Source organism: Hemicordylus capensis, chromosome 6, assembly GCF_027244095.1.
Source record: "Hemicordylus capensis ecotype Gifberg chromosome 6, rHemCap1.1.pri, whole genome shotgun sequence".
NCBI classification, from domain to species: Eukaryota; Metazoa; Chordata; class Lepidosauria; order Squamata; family Cordylidae; genus Hemicordylus; species Hemicordylus capensis.
This window is the reverse complement of record NC_069662.1, coordinates 157,254,061-157,268,901: the sequence shown is the minus strand read 5'-3', so window position 1 is coordinate 157,268,901 and position 14,841 is coordinate 157,254,061. Positions and strand designations below refer to the sequence as shown.

The 14,841-nt window shown below is 46.3% G+C and overlaps 1 protein-coding gene across 7 annotated transcripts in view; it reads left to right on the top strand.

The window, feature by feature from the left end:
• Window positions 1-14,841, top strand: part of DPP6 (dipeptidyl peptidase like 6) — a 735,952-nt gene that overhangs the window by 659,153 nt on the left and 61,958 nt on the right. For 6 of the 7 annotated variants that reach the window (XM_053261856.1, XM_053261858.1, XM_053261855.1 and 3 more), the window contains exons 11-14: window positions 1,606-1,729; window positions 4,063-4,101; window positions 10,524-10,631; window positions 13,328-13,422. In XM_053261856.1, the coding sequence (XP_053117831.1) occupies window positions 1,606-1,729; window positions 4,063-4,101; window positions 10,524-10,631; window positions 13,328-13,422 (366 nt within the window). The remainder of the gene's footprint in view (window positions 1-1,605; window positions 1,730-4,062; window positions 4,102-10,523; window positions 10,632-13,327; window positions 13,423-14,841) is intronic. The other variant, XM_053261854.1, reaches the window with a different exon arrangement.

Sequence of the window (14,841 nt, the reverse complement as noted above, 5' to 3'; positions counted from 1 at the left end):
TGTGACAGCACATTTCCTAAACGAATTGTGTGTGAGGTGATGATGTTCTCTTGTCTGCCCTGAATATCTGGCCGATTAACTTCATTGAATGACCTCTAGTATGGTGAATCAGGGAGAGGAACCTTTTCTATCTACTTTCACCACACCATGCCCAATTCCAGGCAGTAACAAATGGCTGATTCTGGCCTATTGCTGTCAGGTGGTATGTGTGTTTGCTTGGTCTCCCTGTGGTTCCTCCTTCTAGCCAGAGGTGGGTGGTAGCATACAGACTGAATCCTGACTTGAAATCCTCCAGGTTCAGGGCACGTTGGGCACTGCATACTATAAGCCTTATAAGGGGTGTTTTTAAAAAAAATGATTATCTGGCTTGGCAGACAGCAATGGCACTAAAAAATGGACAAGCTGGCTTGGAAAAAAGGGTGCAGTGGCAACCCCTATCGATATCCATTTCTGTAGCAAGGTTTGCTGCACTTTTCTACCCTTCCTTCACCTGAGTCATCTCCCATTGCTGTCCTCTCCCATCTCTGCTGCTCATTGGTTAATGAGGTGTTGACATCATGGTTACCTCTCTGTCAAATATAGATGGCCAGCCATTTGGTCCAGAATTGCACCACTCCAGAGCCTCACATAAAGGCTGGCCTGAATTAAATATTAAAGAGGAGCAGCCACACATCCACCACATGGATAGACAAAATGGGATGATGGTCTATGTAGTGCCGGATGATGGGCTCCTCAAGTTGGATGGTACTCAACATGTTACTGAGGAAGAGCTGAAGATCTCTCAGAGTAGCGATTGTGTTTATGACGCGGTTAGACTAAAGCCTTTTGGATGTCTAGCGGTTGATATTGCCATGCGGGAAAAGAAAATCTGAAGCTGCAAAGACAGAATTACAATGGGAACATGGAACGTAAGAAGCATGAATATGGGAAAGCTCGACACAGTGAAAGATGAAATGAATCAACTACAGATTGACATCTTGGGCATCAGTGAATTAAAATGGACTGGAATGGGACACTTTCAGTCAGAAAATCATACCGTTTACTACTCAGGACATGAAAACCAAAGAAGGAGCAGTGTAGCTTTCATAGTCAGGAAGGATATAGCAATGACAGTACTTGGGTACAATGCAGTCAGTGACCGACTAATATCAATTTGATTTCATGGACAACCCTTTAACATGACAGTTCTTCAAGTTATGTAATAAAGTTACAGAATGATCAAGCCGGTGGGTCATTTGTGAGTCAGCGCCAGAAGGGAGGAGCCAAATGTCAGCTGATCCCAGCCATGCCAGTGAAGAGGGCCTCACTGTCTTGCATCTCGCCCTCCTACAGCCCGGTGAAATCTCTTCCTGAATGTAGCTGATAGAGCAGCCTCCTACTGGTCACTCTAAGCATTGCAGTTTATTGTTGCTGGGGCATGATGGGAGTTATTATTGGACTACAACTCCCATCATCCCCAGCTGGAGAGCCTTAGATTGAGCACCCCTAGCCAAGCTGTCTCCCTTCCAATGCCACAGGTGCACTTGTGATCTCATTTTATTTTGGTTTTTTTGTGTTCACAAGTGCATGCAACAGTAGCACTCAAACGCCTTCTCTGTTTTGCAGGGACTACTATATAACCATGGTGAAATGGGCAACCAGTACCAAAGTTGCAGTCAACTGGCTAAACAGGGCACAAAATGTCTCTATCCTGACTCTCTGTGATGCAACTACAGGAGTCTGCACAAAGGTAGGCCAGATAGCTACACCCTGATGGCTTTCCTTCCAGCTCTGGTAGTCTGTCCCCAGTGCTTGAAACCTGAACATGAAGTGTAGCAAAGAAGAGAGCATTCACTCTATGTGTGTCCACACACAGAGAAAGACAGAGAGAGAAACTAGAGCAGAGGTGGCAACTTGCCGTTCTCCAGCTGTTATTGGACTACAACAGCGAGTTGTGGTAAACAACTGCTGGAGAACCTCAGGTTGACCACTCCTGAACTAGAAGCTTGATCCAGAACTGAGGACTTGTACAGCCACCTAATGACGCAGCAGGGAAATGACTTGACTACCAAACCAGAGGTTGCCGGTTCGAATCCCCACTGGTATGTTCCCCAGACTATGGGAAACGCCTATATCAGATGGGCAGCAGTGATATAGGAAGATGCTGAAAGGCATTGTCTCGTACTGTGCGGGAGATAACAAAGGTAAACCCCTCCTGTCTTCTACCAAAGAAAACCACAGGGCTCTGTGGTCACCAGGAGTCGACAAAGACTCGACGGCACTCTTTACCTTTACAGCCTGATCCTACACATGATTACTCAGAGGTAAATCCCTCTGAGGCTGCAGTCTTATGCATTTAACCTAGTAGTGAGCTCCACTGAGCAAAATTGGACTTACTTCTGAGCAAGCATGCATCAGATTGCTCTAAGAGTATAACAGAACTGACTTCCATGTAAGTGCCGTAATTAACTTTGGTGCTGAACTGTCTCACAGAAATTGCTGGGACTAGTGCTTAATTTCAGCTGGGTGGTACCCAGAGATGTTTCCCATCCCTTATGTGTGTTACAGAGTTTTTAGCTCTCTCGCTCTCAGTCTCTTATTCTGGACAATCACAATCCCATAGAGCAAAAATGGGCACACAGACACAGACCTTCCTTTTAGACATCAGAGCTTCCAATAATTTTACATGGTTGATCTGGCATCCCTGGAGGATCAGACTTTACTCCTCTGGCAGCTGCTTGAGAGCTGGCTGCCCAGAGTGCATACATTACGCAGTATTCACATTAAGTTTTGAACTCTTCTCTGTTTCTTGAGATCAGAAGAAAGTTAAGTTAAGTCTGCATGGCAACTGCAGTTTCCATTTTGCTCTAAGTGCCAGCATTCTGGTAGCGACCCGAAGCAAGACTGTAAACCCAGTAAGGAGAAGAGGCCAGTTCCCCCACCCACACTCTGTTCCCTCTTCCTCTACATCCCTCTTTTGGGCTTCCTGAATCCACCTCGTATATGGAAGTTCTTGGAGTGTGCAGAAGTGTTCAGACGATGCAATATATAAGCCAGAGCTGAAGGGTACCAATATAGCCTCTACATTCGGGCTTCGACCCTGCAGCTGTTCTTGGACTACAGCTCCCATAATCCCTGACTATTGGCCATTGTGGCTGGGGATATTGGGAGTAGTAGTCCAACAACAGCTGGAAGGCTGAAGTTGTGCAGCCCTGATATAGAGGCTCAACTCCTACCTTAGCCCAGGGATTCTCAACCGTGGGTCCCCAGATAGTGTTGGAATAGGTGTTCCCGTGAAGCAGGGCTGCCCAGCTTTTGTCCTCCAGCTGATGTTGAACTACAGCTCCCATAATCCCTGACTATTGGCCACTGTGGCTGGAGATTATGGGAGTTGTAGTCCAGCAACAGCTTGTTGCATAACCTTGATGTAGAGGCTCAGCTCATATTGACAACCTTGATCAAGGGTTCCTAGCCATGGGTCCCCAACAGTGTTCCCTCTAACAGGGATTTCCAGATGTTGTTGACTACAACTCCCAGAATCTCCAGCTGCATTGGCTTTTGCTTGGGAATTCTGGGAGTTGTAGTCAACAACATCTGAGAATCCCTGTTAGAGGGAACACTGGTCCCCGGATGCCCTTGGACTACAACTCTCATCATGAATAGCTGAGGCTATTGTGGTTGAGAATGATGGGATTTGTAGTTCATCAACATCTGGGGACCTATGGTTGGGAACCCCTTACTTTGTCCTCTGCATGGTAGTGGGGAAGGGAACACACTGCTCCTCTGCCAAGCAAAGGCCCCTGGAAACAGGTGAGCCATGTGGCTGCTGCTGAATTAGCATCTTTCCATTAATCACAGAGATAACAGCCATACTGTAAGTGCACTCACTTGTTTAACCAAGATTAAAAGCAGGGACAAGGCGAGTGCCTTTCAGATTGCCTTCTCATAAAGCATGCTCTGGTGGGTTCTTCTGTACTTGCTCACCCGCTGTTGAAATTGAGTCAAACAGCTTTCTACCCTGATGCGCAGACTATAATAGATGTAAACTACAATATAGCATTTAATTATGTTGCTTCGTTTCAGAAACATGAAGATGAGAGCGAAGCCTGGCTGCACCGACAGGTAATTGTGGTCTTCTCTTCCTGATGGTTCTTCTTTTCTGTCCTTAATGGAAGAGAGTTCTTTGCACACAGCCTCAGAGTAACAGGTCCAGAGATGCAAATGGGTAACTTTGGGGCAGAATCGTGGTGCCTGGAGAGCCTGCTTCTCCAATCTCCTGCCACAGATGCCTTTCTTGGTAAAATCCCTCCTATCCTGTATTGCCACTGATTGGAATATAGTGATACAGTGATAGGCAGGATGCTGCAAGATAAATTTCTTGCAGTGTCCTGCCTATCGAAAGCCAAATTTCTGGTGGCTTCCAAGATGAAGCCCGTTGTATAGTATTCATGATGAGAAATACTTCCGAGCAAGGGTTCCCCACTTTGGATCCCCAGATATTGTTGGGATACCACTCCCACCATCTCCAGGCACAATGACTATAGGCTTGGGAAAGCCATTGCTGGGAGCAGTCCTTAGCCACTGTTTGTCTTGGGTGGACCACTCTACTGCAACATATCCAATTCCCTCCAAAAAGTCTTGGAGGGGATGCCCTACAGTGGCCTAATGAGGACCCCATCCTGCACAGTCTGCAGAGTTCAGCATTCATCCCTTACAAAATGGCAGTGACTTTGGACCCTATGGCTTGAAGCAGTGGTCGTTTTGCTGCTTGTAGCTGGGTTTGGTTGGCCGATGGAAGGAGGAAAATGGCTTACATGGCAGTAGATGCAGTATCTGGGCAATGAGTCAGCAGTGTGATATCAGTCCCTACAGAATTTAATGGTGTTTGCCAAAATTCCACAGAGAAATACAAACTGCTTTCCTAAGAAAATCAGCAGGAATTACATTTCATAGTAAGGCTATTCCCAGCCTCTCCATTTGACTAAGTGGGTGATTAATAGTTTATCTTCTTTCTTTTATACTCTCACAAATTATTAGGCTGAAATCGCTTTACAGATTACTGAGTCATGTCGATGCATAGATTCTTTAGGTCAGAAGGTAATTTCAGGATTGTTATAGCCAGACATCCTTGTATAGCAACTTATTAAATCTCCCCCAGTTGCACATGTGCACCGTGCAACTCACAGCATGACTACTTTAGCTGTCAGGAGATGATTTTAAATGGGTAACAAAATATGGGCACATCTGTTTCAGCATAGATAAGTGTAAAGTAGTGCACACTGGGGCAAAACATCCTAACTTCACATATACACTGATGCGGTCTGAGTGCATAGTAGTTTCAGGCCAGAAAAAAAGGAAGTACTCCTTCATACAATGCTTAATTCTTTTAAGGAATTCATTGCCACAGGATGTGGCCTTTGACTATTCTGGCAGGGGATGATGGGAGTCAGAGTCCAACAACATCTGGGGGTCCAAGCACTGTTCCCTCTAAGGCGTGGGCATGCTCACAAGTTTCTGGATGTCTGCTCAGTTAATTTTAGATCCCGCTCAGGTTGAATCAGGAAAGTCCCGTTCTGAATGCATGTGTGCACACACTGCCTTGATACTGTTGCCGAGAAAAAAAACTCATTCCACACACAGCTGAAAAAAAATTAGAGGCAACACTGGACCCAAGCTTGGAAACCCCTGATCTAGGCAAAGCATATTGCAAACACGTGCATGGCACTAAATGCTGAAGAACACAGCCTGCTCTGCATGAAGCAAGGTGAGAGCACAAGAGCCTTCCGTCCGGTCCCACCTCTCATGCAGGCAGAGACGACGCATTGCTTCCAGCCCTGAGGAAAGCATCCACTGGAAGCAGATCCCGTGGTATGAGTAAGGCTAGGATTGCTTGTAAAAGGCTTTTCGGAAAGAGCAGAAGAATAAAAGAAAACCAGTTTGGAAGCCTGATTCAAGCTACGCTTCAATATGTATTTACATATTTATGTGATATTTTAAATTTAATCGTGTTGAAGAGCAAAAAAAGGGGGGCAGAATGGAGATGCAAGAAAAGAAGAAACAGGGAGAGAGTGCCCCATTTTTGCCATGATCAGCCATTCCCCTGACCCCCTAATTCTTCATTATTTATAATTAATAATAATTCATAATTCTTCATTCCCATCCGTCCATTTTCTAATATACTGTTGCTAAGTCCCAAGTCCTTTCTATGGTACTTTTGTTATTGCGGGATGCTAGAAAAACCTATCTTGCTAAACTCTCTGCTAGTTCCCAGCATCGTGGTGTGATCTGGCCCTGTTAATCAGCCTATCGCATGTTATTGAATATGCCGTGTGCGTTGTAATGCTTCCCTCCTCCCACCCCACCCCACACCACCCCCACTGGCAGCTAAGATCTGGAAATCTGGCCAAGAACACTGGCTTCTTGACTGTGGTTCCAAACATGGCAGAGCGGTTTAGGCGTGTTAACAAAACAGTACACAGAAACAGCTTAACTGCTTAAGCATTTACACCGGAGTCTATGAACACCAGGTGCCTATGAAAGCGGGTGGGGGGGAGATCTCACACGCTTGTTACCTGAAAGTCTGATCTTCTGCCTCTACAAAGGAAATCCACTATGGGGACAGTCTTCCTTCGATGTTCAGGTGCTGCCAACTAGCAGAGGAAGAGCTGCAGCTTAGTGGAAGAGTATTTGCTGTGCATGCAGTCAGGATCAGGCCCTGGCATGTGGGGAAGGAGTATTTAGCCCATGGTCTTCACACCATGGTCCCAATCCCCTCTCACCCTTGAAGCTGCTGTTATTCTCAGAAGTAAGAGCTTCTCTCTTGAGTGATAGAGGACCTTTTGGAGGGTGATATTTACCAGGGCTGTGACTCAAGGGGAAAAGGTTAAAAGACCCTCCCAGAACCTCAGGGCCCCAATCCTGTTTATTCCCAATTCATGATTGCTACTTTAGCACCCCCCACAAAAGAGGAAGCTGTCATCAGCTTCATACCCTAAGAAAACCCCTAGGGCCATACCCGAAGAAAAGTACACGGCCTAGATGTGGTGGCCATTTCTGTTCTGCATACGAGGGGCTAAAAAAAGGACCGAGACAGCTTGTATGGCTGTCTGCAGCTTCCATCAAGAAATGCAATTCATGCTGTGTAATTTTCACTAAAGCTGAGAGAATGGGAGTCATTAGCAGACCCGTCACACCATGACGAAGCGAATTAGGGAGACTTAAACACCAAATTCTCTTGCAACCCGGGCAGTGGCGATCCCATCTTACAATGCCAGGGATGAGCTCAAGCTTGTCAACAAACAGAGGTTTTGTATGGGGAAAGAAAGAGGGGCAGAAAGGGCTGCTTCTAGGAAGGCGGACAATGGGCAGGCCCGAGGGAGGGAGGGGGAGGAGGAGGAGGTCAGAATCTGTCACTGCAGAAAACTCTCCAGTCTGCCATTTAGTGGCAATGAGTGACGGATGAGTGACGGGAGTGGGGACGGCTTGGATTGGAGCAAGTGCATTGGCCTGTCTGTGGGCCTAGTCACACGTGGCGTGAGCATTATGTTTGCTGGGCAGATATCACTGTTTGCTACAGTGAGCAGCATTGTACAGTAGAAAGGGAACTGGCTTATCAATAAGACCCCAGTGTGGTCCTGTACCAGTAATCTGCTCCCCGCCTTGCAAAATGTATTCCCTGGGTTTCCCTGAAAGGAATAGGAACAGCACCATAATATGTACTGTGTTAGAGTTTTTAATCTATATTTTAAATGGTTTTTAATTGTCTTAATGTTTTAATTATTGTCTTTTAAATTGTAAACTTTCTGGAGATCTGTATACGGGGCGGTAGAGAAATGTGCCAAATAAATAAATAAATTTCATTAGGCCCAGTTAAAAACAAAAACAGAATGAGGTGGCTTTTGAGTGGTGGATTATTAGGGCCAGGGCCATCCTTGGAGAGCCCTGGTGGGGCACGGGCCCCCGGGACAAATCAGCCAGTGTGGGGCCCCCTTCCAGTTAATTCTACTGGGGGTTAAAAGAGCGGGACCCGGGGCCATCGCCCTGCTTGCCATGCCCTAATCAGGGCTGTCCTTAGAGCACCAGCAGGTCAGCAAGATGCTCCCCTACTCCCAATTGGGATAGCTCTTTGGGAGGATCCAACGCCAGTGGTGGCCCATCCAGTTGGGGTATGGGGGCAGAAAACGAGCCTCAGGTGCTGCTCATTCCCACTCTTCTTGCCCCACCTCGCCCCGCCTCACAGTCCTTGCCTCACCCTGCTGCTGCATTAACCCCAGGCATGTCATGGACTGTTGATTAAGCCAGTTCCCCAACCTGGGAAATGTCCAGCCTGCACACCTGGGGTTAACAAGGCAGGGCGGGGTGAGGCAAGGGGGAGCAAGGCAGCTGGGGCAGGGCAAGAAGAATGGGATTGAGCCACACCTGCAGCTCATTTTCCATCTCTCCTGGAGAGGAGAGCTGGTCTTGTGGTAGCAAGCATGACTTGTCCCCTTAGCTAAGAAGGTTCTGCCCTGGTTGCATATGAATGGGAGACTTGGTGTGTGAGCACTGGAAGAGATCCCCCTGAGGGGATGGAGCCACTCTGGGAAGAGCAGAAGGTTCCAGGTTTCCTCCCTGGCATCTCCAAGATAGAGATTCTTACCTGCAACCTTGGAGAAGCCGCTGCCAGTCTGTGAAGACAATGCTGAGCTAGATGGACCTATGATCTGATTGAGTATATGGCCTATGTTCCTACCCAGACTTTCCACCGCTGTCTGACACATGCAAGCTTTGCACGGTGCACCTCTCTGCACACTCCTTCCCTCCTCCTCATCTCCTTTCAAAACTTGCAAGGGTGGATTTTGGAAGGGGGCTGATCCCCACCAGGACTGTGGAGCAAGGCAGCATTTGGGGTCCCGCCTCAGGAGCTGCAAGAACGTGGGCCACCCCTGCTTAGTATTAGAATGGAGGGCATTACAAGCATGGCCCCATTTGTGTCTGTATCATGTGAAAGGATGTAAAAATAGAAGCCGACAAACTGCTTCAAACAACAGTTGCCTGGACATTTGGAGCTCAGACCTTGATTCTCTTTCCAAATGGTGGTTTCCTCAGACCGTGGTCCAGTGTAATTTCTTTCTAAGTTTGGACTGAGTCGTCAGACTGTCAGTGTTTCCTGGGGGTAGGATGCAGACAGATAGCCAAGTCTGGTCCAGTTGTTAGAGCCTCACAGGTCATCTTTGACAGTGACCAAGTACTAAGCTGTCAGTGCTTTTAAATGGAAGTCTGTATTACAGATGCCTTCTAGCAGTGTCTCCGTAGATCTTCGTATTTGTGTGATTTTTTTTTAAAAAAAGTTGCAAAAGGATAGTGTCTTTGACGATCAGATATGCTAAATCTCCACAGATATGAGGCTTTAAATGGAAAAGAGAGGGGGGTGGGGGAAGAAAAGAAACTTCCTTTTGCAATATGTAGCAAAAGCAAAAGCCTTCAAAAACTTCAGTGATGGTGGTTCAAAGGATATCAGCTTAAGACCAAACTAGTTGATTCGCCTATTGCATGATTAGGGTTGTGCTATGTTTTGTTTTTTTGGGGGGTGTAAATAGCAGCCATAGCAGGGTCCCATCCAGAATGGGACCATGATGGGAGGAGGGGACCATACCCTCACTATGGTCCCAATCCAGTTCTTTCCTCTGCAGACCCTATTTGCCCTGGGATGAAAACTCCCAGGGTAAATAGCAGGTGCAGGAGGGTCCCAGTCTAGATCAGGATCAGGATCATAACCATCTCTATGGTCCTGGACTAGATCAAGGCATCTTTGGAACTCGTTGCCTCCAGATATTCATATGGTTCAGTCCCTCCCACTCCTTAAGATGCACCTCCAGATATATCTGTTTGTCCAGGCCATCTCTTAATTTGCTGAGATTTCAATTTAGTGTTTCTCTCCCACTGTATTCTTCCCTATCTTGACTAGTGTCAACTATCTTGACTAGTGTAACAGGTATTCCCAAGTGTTGTTGACTACAACTCCCATCATCCCCAGCTGCAATGCCCTTTGGTTGAGGATGATCGGAGTAGTAGTCAACAACATCTAGGAATCCCTGTCACACTGATCTTGTCCCCTCTCCCTTCGTTGTCTTCTTATGTCTGTCGATTTAGACTGAAGGCCTGTGGGCAGAGTTTTGTCATTGTTAATGTTAATATTGTACAGCATCCTTATTTTTTTAGGAACACCTATAGACTTGCAGAGTATGGGTGTGCACGGAACTGGTTTGGCTGGTCCAGTTTGAATCTGAACTGGATTCGAACCAACCCAGTCTGGTCCTGGGTCCGGCCGAACCAGGTCTGTTCCGGTTCAACCATCTAACTGGGCCGAACTGATTCAGGGGGTATACTTGTAAAGCAGAATCCAGTGAGGAGGCTATTTGCATGGCCACACAATTTACTCCAATCCCATGCCTCCCAGATGACCCAATCCTTTTACTTACCCAACCCTCACATCCTTATTTTTTTAGGTGCTTAAAAAAATTATTGTTATGTAATATCCACATCCTTTTACAAACTCTTTGCAGAATGAAGAACCCATCTTCTCTAGGGATGGCCGGAAGTTCTTCTTTGTCCGAGCGATTCCTCAGGGAGGGCGAGGCGAGTTCTACCACATTGCCATGTCTTCTTCGCCGGTGAGACAAATCTCCACTGCTGCTGCTGCTGCTAAATTTGTTTAGAACACGGGTGAGGGAAGTAATGGGCACATATTGGTAGTTTGGTTAATCTCTTTGCCTCTTGGCATGTTACACTCCAGTCATCTTGGGGGGATTTTTTTTTTTCTGTTTTAAGACATGAGGGCAGTTCACACAACCATAAACTGGGTAGGAGACGGGGTTTCTGAGCATGCTCCCATTTTGTACTTGTGTGTTTGTAAAAAGCAAGGTTGGAGACAGGGAGCTTGATCGTCAAGTCAATCTCCAGCTGGGTAGGAGCATTTCGCCACCTAACTCATTCCGAAGCTGAGAATGGAATCCGGATAGGACTCGCTTATCCTAGCCAGCTGCGGATTGGCAGACAATTCAGCTCCCTGCCTCCAACCTTGCCTTTTACAAGCACACAAGCACAAAATGAGAGCGTGTCCATCAGCCGAAACTGAGTAGGATGCATCTTCTACCCAGTTTATGGTCTACAGACTTTTGCAAAGAGGGCGGTACTCAAAATGATCGGTAGTGGCAGCTACAGTCTTTATGACGAAAGGAGTTTCAATGAAGAACATGATTTATAGGCCAAGGAGATTAACTTTTGATATTTAACAATATCAGACAATGAAACTTGATGACTCCCCTGGATAAAAGGAAGGTTGGATGAGGAACACTTGTAGACTTGCAGAGTAGGGGTGTGCACGGAACTAGTTTGGCCGGTTCAGTTGGAATCTGAACTGGATTCGAACTGACCCAGTCTGGTCCCTGGTCTGGCCGAACCAGGTGTGGTCTGGTTCGACCATGGTTCAGGGTGTATACTTGTAAAGTGGAATCCAGCAAGGAAGCTATTTGCATGACCACACAATTTGCTCTGATCCCATGCCTCCCAGCTGACCCAATCTTTTTATTTACCTAACCCCCATATGATCGGGCTGCTGCACACTCCTGGGGGGGATGAGGCGGGTCCTCCAGTATCTCACAATGCATTGTGGGAGCAGCAGAGAGGCAACCCTCAGTACTGCAGCAGCTCCACTCTGCCTGGCCCCACTTTCCACTGGACTCTATTGTACTCACAGCCACTGGAAACTAGAGCTGCATTTTTATCTGAATGCACATGCAGATGACCAAACACCAAGGTAGGAGAGGAGATGTTTTCCTCCTTCATTGGTTTGGACCTGGGTGACAAAGTCAGGTTACTCAGGTCCCAATGGAGTAGGTGTGAGGGAGTCCCATGGGCCCAGACAACCATGGAAAGCTGTGTTTCCACTCTACAACCCCACTTTTCCGGTCGTGAAAACAGCCTCCTAGTCTCAAACAGACATTCCTTTCTTTGCACAACGACATCTTTGTGCTTTGTCCATAAGCTAGTGCAACACCATTATGCTAGCAGAGAGCTCTTCATTGCAAGGCCTGGAGGCCATTGGTGGCCCCCATCAACCCTAAGTGTGGCCCTCGACTAATGGTTTATTGGGCCTGTATGAAACTTCATCCAAAGTTGAATACACTCCCCCGGGCCCCTTGGAGAGACAACCACTCTCATTGTACAGTGCTGCCCTTTGCCCAGCACCAGGAGGCTTCCTTAGGAGGAATGAAGCCCTCTTGAGCCCCTTCACCATCTTGCAAGTCGTGCTGGAGAGTGTAGCCCTTTCCAGTGCTTTCCTCCTAGAGCTGTGGTTCCTAACCTGGGGGCCTCTAGATGTTGCTGAACTACAACTCCCATCAGCCCCAGCTATAACTTATTGTGGCTGGGGATGATGGGAGTTGTAGTTCAATAACACCTGGAGGCCTCCAGGTTGGGAACCACTGTCCTAGAGCTCTTAAGAGAGGGCTCCATCTCTCTCTCCATCTCTCCCAGCACTGAGAAAAGTGCAGTACTGTGCACAGTAGGAAATGGCTCTGGCATTTAGGGTTTTTTGCCAAAGTGGCCCCCACTTGAAAAACAGTGAAGATCACACTGTGCTGGCACAACACTGATCTGAAATGCAAGCTCCCGACATGGTGGAGCATCTCAGTGAAACCTCCATGCACACATTGTGAGCATAAACATGACCACTGTGGGCTACTTGGAGGAAGAGCGGAATATAAAAGTAAAAATAAATAAAGGAAGGAAGGAAGTGTGTCGTCCTTCCATGTGTCAGGATGTCGAGCACCACCTTTCAGTCCAGTTTACCTCAGAGGGTTGTTGTGAGGATAAAAGGTGGGAGCCATTCCCACTCCCTGGAACTCTTTGAAGGAGGGGTGAGATCAAACGGTAATCAGTAAACAAAGGTGCAAGTTTTGCCTGTCAGATGCAGCTCGGCTGTCTTTGTCCTGGCTGCTCTGGGCTTCAGCAGCGTTTCCATCTTGCCTTCAGGAGACTGACTGTGGCATAGTTTTGAGAACTCCTGAAAGAGGGTCATCTCACACATGAATTTGGCTCCATTTATTTATGTCACTTCTGTTCCCAATACTTGGGAGGAAGGAGAAGAGAAGAATAAATTGGTACCTTTTCCTCCCATCTCTCTCTCTCTCTCTCTCTCTCTCTCTCTCTCTCTCTCTTTTTCTTTCTTTCTTTCTTTCTTTTTACAAGTGGTGACTGAGACATCAGGAGAGCCTGTTCTTCAGAAGATAAAGCAGAGCTGCGTAGTTGGCAGTGAAGCCATCTTGCTACATTCTTTTGTAATTCGGCTTCTCCTCTCTTTTCTCAGCAGCCCAACAGCAGCAATGATAATCTGCAGTCTATCACATCAGGTGACTGGGATGTGACCAAGATTTTGGGGTATGATGAAAAGAGGCATATGATGTAAGTAAAATGCCAAGCAAGTTTCATGTTCTGGAAGCTTGGTGATGACATTGCCTTCCATTGATTGTACGAGGTTTAGCGCCAAGGGAACTGGGCTAGTGAAGCATTTGTGGCCTGGTGGGCAGTGTCGTGGATCAGGACCAGGGGAACCTGTGCTCAGGCCAGTAACTAGGTTTCCCTTGCGTTTCGGGGTAATACTTGTGAAGTTCTTTGGAGACTCAAATGTGCTATACAAAAGTTAAGTATTATTAGTAACTGCCTTATACTGAATCAGGTCCCTGGTCCATCTAGGTCACTCTTGTTGTTACTGAATGACAGCAACTCTCCAGGGGTTCAGACGGAGATCTTTCCCGGTCCTACCTGGAGATGCCAGGGAGTGAGCAGTCTGCATGCAAAGCCTGTGTTCTACCACTGAGATTTCTTGACTGTGGATCTTTAGCTTCTAATCCATACTTCCAGATCGAAACCAGATGTTGGTTTTAAATAGTGGGCTTTTTATTGTATTTTATTGTAAATCATAATTTCAATCCCTATTTTATTTAATTGTACACTTCCTTGAGTTGCAGTTTTTGGAAGAAAGGTGGAATATATATCACGTCAAATCAAATTACTTGGATTTTCTATCAGCCCTGAGTTTCCCGTCTGTGAAATGGACATAAGAATTATAGGGCTAATTGTGAAACTGTCAAATATTCTATGCTGTGGCAGGCCTACTGAAATTAGTGTTAATACTCTGGAGAAAGTAGCTGGAGGACTATGGCTTAAGAAATATTTTGGACATATATAAGCTTTGCTTCGTTCTGACCACATTATTAGAAACCAGAACTTATATGAGCATCCGGATGTTCCCATCAGAAAGAGTGTTTAAAGACTTTAAGCACTGCAAAGTCAATGATGCTTTTAAGGGTGGGGCTTTCATACTGGGTATGTACAGATTTTCAAAAGCATCTGTGTGCATTTTCCTTCTGCCTGAATGTTTACAAAGCAGAAGTTGAACGTTAGTACAATAGACAGCTCTTCTGCTCCTGCAAATTATAACCATTGAACGTATCCGCTTCTTTGGTAGTTTGCCTCACAGCTGGAGGGCTACAGCTAATTTTGTGTATTTAGTTGCCTGTAACTGGCAATTTCCATTTCATTTTGACAAACATATCATATGTTCAAGTGCAGCTCATGAAGATATGGCACTTTCTTTACAGTTGTTTTCAAATGTAATTCATAGAGCTTTCAAAAATTTCTATGGAGCTTTGAGTATAGAAGCACTACCACCACATTTTAGGCTCAAAAAAATGCAAAGAAGTTGCATATTGGTTTTGAGTAATCTTTGCAGTTATACAAGCAAAGCAAATATTGTAGACACGGAGATCATGAGCACTAAGGAAACAAACATAATCGAGTTGTAGTTTAGATTTTTTCCCC